The sequence below is a fragment of the Heptranchias perlo genome, chromosome 30, assembly GCF_035084215.1.
Source record: "Heptranchias perlo isolate sHepPer1 chromosome 30, sHepPer1.hap1, whole genome shotgun sequence".
In the NCBI taxonomy this organism is placed as follows: domain Eukaryota; kingdom Metazoa; phylum Chordata; class Chondrichthyes; order Hexanchiformes; family Hexanchidae; genus Heptranchias; species Heptranchias perlo.
In genome coordinates this window covers 1567607-1578186 of record NC_090354.1, presented here as the reverse complement: position 1 = coordinate 1578186, position 10580 = coordinate 1567607, and the positions used below count along the sequence as shown (strand labels likewise).

Here is a 10580-nt window from a genome sequence, read left to right as displayed (position 1 = left end):
GAAACGAGAGTCGGTTTAGTCTGGAGTGAGGTTGCTGGAGGGCTGACGATGGGAGGAGGGGCTGAGAACCTGGAGAGAATGAGGTCCAGTGGGCTGGGGGGCCTTGTTCACCCAAACGCTGTCTTCAGATCTTCAGCCCTGTTCCTCAGCCGATATTTCTCCAGGTCTGTTCCCCAGGGGTTAATTGGCACGGCCCTGACTGCTTTCATTGTTCTGCCTTTAGCTGTTGGAATGATTGGCTAGCAGTGACACTGAACTGGATTAAATCCCTCTGCTTTTCCTTTTAAAGGCTTTTCTTCAGACGACACTATGCTGCCGGCACTGTCAATCACTGCGGCCTGGATCCCCTGCAAAGGAAGTAAGTAGATAATCTACAACAGGACAGGTGGGTGGGGGCTGCGAAGCAGGCGATAATCCATAAACCGCACCCCATCGCAGCTTAATGCTAAACCCCTCCGGGGATAGGAATAAGGGACCCAAACACCAAACACTGACCCTGGGTAGGATGGAAGAGCCAAATATGGGCTTTGGGACAGAGGGAAAACTGTGGTCCAAAGCTGCTGATGTGATTGAAGAAAGTTAACCGAGTGGAGTGACAGGATGGAGGCGAGTTAGTACATGGAACTGAGGTGGAGTGATTGATAAAGTTCCCACCCTGGGATAATGACTGCACCTTGTACTGACAAACTCATCCCCGCTGATTTCATCAGCGTTCACATCAAAAACATATCAAAACAGAAAGAAATGATTAATTAGAATTCCTTTTTAAAGTGGCTTAAGCAGATTCATGTCTTACTCGACTTATCCTGTAGACAGGGAAGCCAGCAATGAGTAATCAGCCGGTGACTAGTGTTACACACCGGTGAAAGACGACATTACATAATTCCTGGGCCAAGGAGCAGATACTTCACTCGTAAAAGAAATAAGGAATTTATATCCAGACCCTTTCACAACCTCAGGGCGTCCCAAAGCGCTTTACAGCCAATGAAGTACATTTTTGAAGTGTAGTCACTGTTGTAATATTACAAACATAACAGCCAATTTACACACAGCAAGATCCCACAAACAACATTGAGATAAATGACCAGACTATCTTTTTTTAGTTATTGGTTGAGGGATGAATATTGGCCAGGACACCAAGGAGAACTCCCCTACTCTTCTTTGGAACAGTGCCTGAGAGGGCAGATAGAGCCTCGGTTTAACATCTCATTCGAAAGACGGCACCTCCGACAGTGCAGCACTCCCTTGGGTACTGCACCGGGAGCATCAGCCTGGATTATGCGCTCAAGTGGGACTTTGAACCCAAGACCTTCTGAGTCAGAGGCGAGAGTGCTGCCCACTGAACGACAGCTGACAGCTCACTCTACAATAGTGAGACCGACATGACAGAGTGAGTGAGTGAGTCGGGTGGTGTGTTCAGTAATACATAGGAACATTGGAACATCTAGCCGGAAAAATACCAGAGTCCTCCCAGTTCAAATTCTCCCATTCTGGTAGTCACGTGATCCAATGCGAGCAGAGTTGTTGACCAATCGAGGCAATCAATCTCCATCAATTAGACTCCAACTGACCCAGACATGAGGTGAGGAAAACCCCCAGTGCGGGAGAGCTTTGGGAACCAGAGGTCCAAAGTCCCCTGTTCCTCCCGAGCCTGTTACACTCACCACACGTCATGTCTCAAATTAATATTTTGATCGGTTTCTTTTTGTTTTTCCAGATGGAGGAAGGATAACGAACCCTCGAGGTGAGACTCTGATTTTTGTACCAATCACAGACATATCAGTCAGATACATTTTTTATCCCCAATTTTAAACTAACTCACCCGGTGGGGGGAGGATTGGGGCCAGAGGCCCGTTTTAAGCCCCATCCGATTTTACGCTCAATTGACTTCACTGGAGCAATAATTGGGCGGGGTTTAAAATCAAGGGGGGTGTAAAACGCACATTGGACCCTCTCCCCCCCAACCCCAATTCCCGTCATTCAGGTCAGGTTAAAATCGGGGGTTTTTATGATTCGTTCACGGGATGTGGGCGTCGCTGGCGAGGCCGGCATTTATTGCCCATCCCTAATTGCCCTTGAGAAGGTGGTGATGAGCCGCCTTCTTGAACCGCTGCAGTCCGTGTGGTGAAGGTTCTCCCACAGTGCTGTTAGGAAGGGAGTTCCAGGATTTTGACCCAGCGACGATGAAGGAACGGCCGATATATTTCCAAGTCAGGATGGTGTGTGACTTGGAGGGGAACATGCAGGTGGTTGGAGGGGAACATGCAGGTGGTGTTGTTCCCATGTACCTGCTGCTCTTGTCCTTCTAGGTGGTAGAGGTCGCGGGTTTGGGAGGTGCTGTCGAAGAAGCCTTGGCGAGTTGCTGCAGTGCATCCTGTGGATGGTACACACTGCAGCCACTGTGCGCCGGTGGTGAAGGGAGTGAATGTTCAGGGTGGTGGATGGGGTCCCAATCAAGCGGGCTGCTTTGTCCTGGATGGTGTTGAGCTTCTTGAGTGTTGTTGGAGCTGCAATCATCCAGGCAAGTGGAGAGTATTCCATCACACTCCTAACTTGTGCCTTGTAGATGGTGGAAAGGCTTTGGGGAGTCAGGTGGTGAGTCACTCGCCGCAGAATACCCAGCCTCTGACCTGCTCTTGTAGCCACAGTATTTATATGGCTGGTTCAGTTAAGTTTCTGGTCAATGGTGACCCCCAGGATGTTGATGGTGGGGGATTCGGTGATTGTAATGCGGTTAAACATCAAAGGGAGGTGGTTGGACTCTCTCTTGTTGGAGATGGTCATTGCCTGGCACTTGTCTGGCGCGAATGTTACTTGCCACTTATCAGCCCAAGCCTGGATGTTGTCCAGGTCTTGCTGCATGCGGGCTCGGACTGCTTCATTATCTGAAGGGTTGCGAATGGAACTGAACACTGTGCAATCATCAGTGAACATCCCCATTTCTGACCTTATGATGGAGGGAAGGTCATTGATGAAGCAGCTGAAGATGGTTGGGCCTAGGACATTGCCCTGAGGAACTCCTGCAGCAATGTCCTGTGGCTGAGATGATTGGCCTCCAACAACCACTACCATCTTCCTAGGTGTGACTCCAGCCACTGGAGAGTTTTCCCCCTGATTCCCATTGACTACAATTTTACTAGGGCTCCTTGGTGCCACACTCGGTCAAATGCTGCCTTGATATCAAGGGCCGTCACTCTCACCTCACCTCTGGAATTCAGCTCTTTTGTCCATGTTTGGACCAAGGCTGTAATGAGGTCTGGAGCTGAGTGGTCCTGGCGGAACCCAAACTGAGCATCCGTGAGCAGGTTATTGGTGAGTAAGTGCCGCTTGATAGCACTGTTGACGACACCTTCCATCACTTTGCTGATGATTGAGAGTAGACTGATGGGGTGGTAATTGGCCGGATTGGATTTGTCCTGCTTTTTGTGGACAGGACATACCTGGGCAATTTTCCACATTGTCGGGTAGATGCCAGTGTTGTAGCTGTACTGCAACAGCTTGGCTAGAGGTGCGGCTAGTTCTGGAGCACAAGTCTTCAGCACTACAGCCGGGATGTTGTCGGGGCCCATAGCCTTTGCTGTATCCAGTGCACTCAGCCGTTTCTTGATATCATGTGGAGTGAATCGAATTGGCCGAAGACTGGCTTCCGTGATGGTGGGGATATCGGGAGGAGGCCGAGATGGATCATCCACTCGGCACTTCTGCCTGAAGATGGTTGCAAACGCTTCAGCCTTGTCTTTTGCACTCACGTGCTGGACTCCGCCATCATTGAGGATGGCAGGATTGCAGAGCTTTGATCTGATCCGTTGGTTGTGGAATCGCTTAGCTCTGTCTATAGCATGTTGCTTCCGCTGTTTAACATGCATGTAGTCCTGAGTTGTAGCTTCACCAGGTTGGCACCTCATTTTTAGGTACGCCTGATTCTGCTCCTGGCATGCTCTTCTACACTCCTCATTGAACCAGGGTTGATCCCCTGGCTGGTTGGTAATGGTAGAGTGAGGAATATGCCGGGCCATGAGGTTACAGATTGTGCTGGAATACAATTCTGCTGCTGCTGATGGCCCACAGTGCCTCATGGGAAGTCAAGGATGGTATCAGGTTAAAAGAAAAAGCATACAACATGGCAAAGATTACTGGTAAGCCCGAAGATTGGGAAAACCTTAAAAACCAGCAAAGGATGACTGAAAGAATAATAAAGAGGGAGAAAATAAATTATGAGAGTAAACTAGCAAGAAATATAAAACCTGACAGTAAAAGCTTCTACAAGTATATAAAAAGGAAGAGGGTAGCTAAAGTAAACATTGGTCCCTTAGAGGATGAGACTGGGGAAATAATAATGTAAAACAAGGAAATGGCAGAGGAATTGAACAGATATTTTGTATCTGTCTTCACAGTAGAAGACACTAATAATATACCAATAATAGTAGAAAATCAAGGGGCAAAGGGGAGGGAGGAACTAAAAACAATCACTATCACCAGAGAAAAAGTACTCGGTAAACTAATGGGTCTAAAGGCTGACAAGTCCCCTGGACCTGATGGCTTGCATCCGAGGGTCTTAAAGGAAGTGGCTACAGAGATAGTGGATGCATTGGTTGTAATCTTCCAGAATTCACTAGATTCTGGAAAGGTCCCAGCGGATTGGAAAACCGCAAACGTAACACCCCTATTCAAGAAGGGAGTGAGACAGAAAGCAGGTAACTATAGACCAGTTAGCCTAACATCTGTCATTGGGAAAATGCTAGAATCCATTATTAAGGAAGTAGTAGCAGGACATTTGGAGACTCATAATACAATCAAGGAGAGTCAACATGGTTTTATGAAGGAGAAATCATGTCTGACAAATTTATTAGAGTTCTTTGAGGAAGTAACGGGAAGGGTGGATAAAGGGAAACCAATGGATGCAGTATATTTGGATTTCCAAAAGGCATTCGATAAGGTGCCACATAAAAGATTACTGCACAAGATAAGAGCTCATGGTGTTGGGGGTAATATACTGGCATGGATAGAGGATTGGCTAACTAACAGAAAACAAAGAGTTGGGATAAAAGGGTCATTTTCAAAATGGCAATCTGTAACTAGTGGGGTGCCGCAGGGCTCAGTGCTGGGGCCTCAACTATTTACAACATATATCAATGACTTGGATGAAGGAACAGAGTGTCTTGTGGCCAAATTTGCTGATGATTCAAAGATAGGTGGAAAAGCAAGTTGCGATGAGGACACAAAGTGTCTGCAAAGGGATATTGACAGGTTGAGCGAATGGGCAAAAATTTGGCAGATGGAATATAATGTGGGAAAATGTGAAGTCATCCACTTTGGGAGGAAAAAGAAAAAAGCAAAATATTATTTGAATGGAGAAATACTACAAAATGCTGCAGTACAGAGGGATCTGGGTGTCCTCGTACATGAAACACAATAAGTCAACATATAGGTGCAGCAGGTAATCCGGAAGGCAAACAGAATATTGGCCTTTATTTCTAGGGGGATGGAGTATAAAAGCAGGGAAGTCATGCTACAACTGTACAGGGTGCTGGTGAGACCACACCTGGAGTACTGCGTACAGTTCTGGTGCCCTTATTTAAGGAAGGACATACTTGCATTGGAGGCAGTTCAGAGAAGGTTCACTAGGTTGATTCCGGGTATGGAAGGGTCGTCTTATGAGGAAAGATTGAACAGGTTGGGTCTATACTCATTGGAGTTTAGAAGAATGAGAGGAGATCTTACTGAAACATACAAGATTCTGAGGGGACTCGATAGGGTAGATGCTGAGAGGATGTTACCCCTCATGGGGGAATCTAAAACTAGGGGGCATAGTCTCAGAATAAGGGGTCGCCCGTTTAAGACGGAAATGAGGAGGAATTTCTTCTCCCAGAGGGTCGTGAATCTTTGGAATTCTTTACCCCAAAAAGCTGTGGAGGCTGAGTCATTGAATACATTCAAGGCTGAGTTAGACAAATTTTTGATCAGCGAGGGAGTCAAAGGATATGGGGAAAGGGCGGGAAAGTGGAGTTGAGGTAAAAATCAAATCAGCCATGATCTCAATAAATGGCAGAGCAGGCTCGAGGGGCCGAATGGCCTACTCCTGCTCCTATCTCTTATGGTCTCTTATGGTTTCATGGATGCCCAGTTTTGAGCTTAGGGTTTCCGTTCTGATGACGTGGTGGTGAATTGCCTCTCAGTTTATTTGACAGCAGTGAATCATTCTGTGAATAAAATCATGCGATAAAGGCAGGCAATTTATTTGCTGAATAATTGTTAAACCCATTAGAGGCAGCGATGGTAAATCCCATTTCCCTGACCCTTGACCCCAGCAGCTGAACGCTGACCGTCAGACTGTGCAGTCGCTGTCCGTGGGGGAGGGGGTTTATTGCAGATCACCTCCGAGGGGCAGGTGTGTGTGCGCTGGGTCGATGGGTTAAGTGTTTGAATTAGGATGCCGAGAGATTGGAGTTTTGTAACAAGGAGTTACAGATAAACAGCAGGGAGCTCTTTATAGCAGATCAGGAATACAGAGCTTCCCTGTGGATTTCACGTCCCCTTTAAATATGTTCCACAAAACCTGGAAATTGTATAATTTTAGATTTCCTTAAATTTCACCAGAATGACACCGGGGCTAAAAGGGTTAAATTATGAGGCCAGGTTGCACAGCCTGGGCTGGTATTCCCTCGAGTATAGACGATTGAGGTGTGATCTAATCGAGGTGTTCAAGATGATTAAAGGATTTGATAGGGTCGATAGAGAGAAACTATTTCCTCTGGTGGGGGGAGTCCAGAACAAGGGGGCATAACCTTAAAATTAGAGCCAGGCCGTTCAGGGATGATGTCAGGAAGCATTTCTTCACACAAAGGGGAGTGGGAATCTGGAACTCTCTCCCCCAAAAAGCTGTTGAGTCTGGGGGTCAATTGAAAATTTCAAAACTGAGATTGATCGATTTTTGTTGGGTAAGGGGATTAAGGGTCACGGAACCAAGGCAGGTAAATGGAGTTGAGATACAGATCAGCCATGATCTAATTGAATGGCGGAACAGGCTCGAGGGGCTGAATGGCCTCCTCCTGTTCCCATGTTCTGTGAGTTTCCTCTGGCAGAATGCAGTCTGTCCTATAAATGTAAATGATCAGAAGCATTGAAGAACTCACACATTCAGAGTGCAAATTATTCGAATTGTTTATTTTTAAAGAAGATTTTGATTTTTTGTTAAATTAGCTTTTAGATGCAGAATGTTCCTGGATTAATTTTCAAATTCCATTTTCAGGATCTTTGCATTTGTGGCAAAAAACCAAGGAAGCTCATCAGAAAACGTCTGTCACCTGTTTGCAGAGTACGAGAAAGACCAGTCAGCTCACCTGATCATTAACCTGGTCTCAAAGATTGTAGTCGAACCACAGAGGGTGTGACTGGGCAGAGAGAGACTGGAGAATTCTGAAGAGCTTCCCACTTGGACTTGCTGGGACCCTGGCTCTAATGGGACCCTAACCCTGCTGGGACCCTGGCTCTAATGGGACCCTAACCCTGCTGGTACCCTGGCCCTGCTGGTTCCTTCAAACCTACTGGCTGAACAAACTGGAACTGTTACAGAATTAGTACGAGATCTCCTGTGCTGGCAGTCTAAGGGTTAACAGCGCTGGATTCTATGTTCTGTGAGTATGTTGATGTTCAAAATCTGCCTCACACAATCCTGGAGCCTGTTTCAATGCGCAGCAACTGAACTGGAAACACAAAACCATTGTCCAGGCATCGAGACACAGGTCAGAGTGCACACCGAATGTGTCAGAGGTCAGAGTGCACACCAAATGTGTCTGAGGTCAGAGTGCACACCGAGTGTGTCTGAGGTCAGAGTCCTCACCGAGTGTGTCTGAGGTCAGAGTCCACACCGAGTGTGTCTGAGGTCAGAGTGCACACCGAGGGTGTCTGAGGTCAGAGTCCTCACCGAGTGTGTCTGAGGTCAGAGTGCACACCGAGGGTGTCTGAGGTCAGAGTCCTCACCGAGTGTGTCTGAGGTCAGAGTGCACACCGAGTGTGTCTGAGGTCAGAGTCCTCACCGAGTGTGTCTGAGGTCAGAGTGCACACCGAGTGTGTCTGAGGTCAGAGTCCACACCGAGTGTGTCTGAGGTCAGAGTCCACACCGAGGGTGTCTGAGGTCAGAGTCCACACCGAGGGTGTCTGAGGTCAGGGAAATTCACTGTTCCCGAAAATAGGAACACGGCTCCCAGAATTCCAGCTGTTGTATCCTGTTTAACGGCTGTAGACAAACACTGAGGGAGTGTGGGAGACATTGAGGGACTGTCAGTGAGTGAGGCTGTAGACCCTCTCTGCACTGGAGGCTGTGATGGAGTTACCTTCCATCGCTGCTCTGTGTCGGTACATGGATTGTGTGCAGTATTTTGCAATGTCTGTTTTGTATGAATTCCCTTTCAATAACAGAGTCACAGCCAAACTGCAGCATCTGCTTCCTGCCAGATGTAATATGTATCTAATAAAAGCTGTATGATATCTGACAGTTACTGGACCATCATAGCTACATATTATCAGCAATATAGACAAGCCCTCTGTCCCCTCCAACCCCTCTCTCGTATATCTATTGACCTGACTATATTCATTGATCTTCTGAGCTTTCCTCTCTCATTCCTCCTAATTTCCCAATCCCTCGTCCTACTCACTCTCCCTCATGGTATTGAAATCGAGTCTCATCGCACTGTCTCCTACTCTAACTCATTTTTCCTCATATCAGCGGAGCTCTTTCCTCCCTCACTTCCTCCTACAATCAACCTGCGCTTGATCTTTTTTTTAAATTAATTTTGGGGATGTGGGCGTCACTAGTAAGGCCGGCATTTATTGCCCATCCCTAATTGCCCTTGAGAAGGTGGTGGTGAGCCGCCTTCTTGAACCGCTGCAGTCCGTGTGGTGACGGTTCTCCCACAGTGCTGTTAGGAAGGGAGTTCCAGGATTTTGACCCAGCGACAATGAAGGAACGGCCGATATATTTCCAAGTCGGGATGGTGTGTGACTTGGAGGGGAACGTGCAGGTGGTGTTGTTCCCAAGTGCCTGCTGCCCTTGTCCTTCTAGGCAGTGGAGGTCGTTCATTTCATTTAAGTGACCTGCATTTCTGAAGCTGCCTTCAACCCAAATCCAGACTGAGAGGAATACTGGGTAATATTTCCCATTGCACGTACTTATCGTGAAGTCTCACTCACTACGCACAAACGCAGCATTTACCCGAAATCTCTCTACCTCTCTCAGATCTCCCACTAACCCTAGAGATTCCTCACCTCACTGTGCAGCCACATCACAAGTGCAAATCATAATAAATCCTGAGAGGAGGAACTCTCACTGCAAGGGACAGACGTAGAACATGGCAGACACCCAGTGAGATCAGAAAATCATACAGCAAAGACGGAGGCCATTCGGCCCATCATGCCTGTGCTGGCTCTTTGAAAGAGCTGTCCAATTAGTCCCACTCCCCCTGCTCTTTCCCCATTGCCCCTGTAAATGTTTCCTTTTCAAGTATTTATCCAATTCCCTTTTGAAAGTTATTATTGAATCTGCTTCCACCGCCCTCTCAGGCAGCGCATTCCAGATCAGAACAACTCACTGCATTAAAAAATTCTCCTCATCTCCCCTCTGGTTCTTTTGCCAATTACCTTAAATCTGTGTCCTCTGGTTACCGACCCTCCTGTCACTGGAAACAGTTTCTCCTTATTTACTCTCTCAAAACCCTTCATAATTTTGAACACCTCCATCAAATCTCCCCCTAACCTTCTCTGCTCTAAGGAGAACAATCCCAGCTTCTCCAGTCTCTCCACATAACTGAAGTCCCTCATCCCTGGTACCATTCTAGTAAATCTCCTCTGCACCCTCTCTAAGGCCTTGACATCCTTCCTAAAGTGCGGTGCCCAGAATTGAACACAATACTCCAGCTGTGGCCTCACCAGTGATTTATAAAGGTTTAGTATAACTTCCTTGCTTTTGTACTCTATGTCTCTATAAAGTCCAAGATCCCGTATGCCTTTTTAAAAGCCTTATCAACCTGTCCTGCCTTCAAGCTCTCTGTTCCTGCACCCTTTAGAATTGTACCATATAATTTATATTGTCCCTTCTCATTTTCCTTCCAAAATGTATCACTTCACACTTCTGCCCTCATCGACCCTCTCCGTTACTCCATCAAAGAACAAGTTAATCAAACACGATTTTCTTTCAACAAATGGTTCCAATTATTTAATTCATTGCAAATTGTTTATTGTGTTGCATGATTGCCTCATTTTCTAGATCATTCTGTACTGAATAACTCCTTGTATCTAAGAGATTATGACATCGTTCAAAATATTTATCTCTGCAGTTAATATTGGATCCTCATCATTTTAAATATTGTTATTAAAAAATAAAAGATTTCGGTCTGAGATTAAACTGGAAAAAAAAATTCACAGTCTCTCACTTTCCAGATCTCTGCAGCTTGTGTCCTCACTTGTCATAAACCCCCACTCTCCCCCTCGCAAACCCCCACCCCCCCTCGTAAACCCCACTCTCCCCCTCGTAAACCCCACTCTCCCCCTCACAAACCCCACTCTCCCCCTCATAAACCCCCACC

At 46.8% G+C, this 10580-nt stretch overlaps 1 protein-coding gene across 2 annotated transcripts in view; it reads left to right on the top strand.

The window, feature by feature from the left end:
* Window positions 1-10343, top strand: part of LOC137300224 (tensin-4-like) — a 56402-nt gene extending 46059 nt beyond the window's left edge. The window contains exons 13-15 of one of the 2 annotated variants that reach the window (XM_067969322.1): window positions 290-358; window positions 1718-1744; window positions 7315-10343. In XM_067969322.1, the coding sequence (XP_067825423.1) occupies window positions 290-358; window positions 1718-1744; window positions 7315-7351 (133 nt within the window). In that variant the 3' untranslated portion in view covers window positions 7352-10343. Of the gene's footprint in view, window positions 1-289; window positions 359-1717; window positions 1745-7249 lie in introns of both variants that reach the window. The other variant, XM_067969321.1, reaches the window with a different exon arrangement.
* Window positions 10344-10580: the final 237 nt, after the last annotated feature.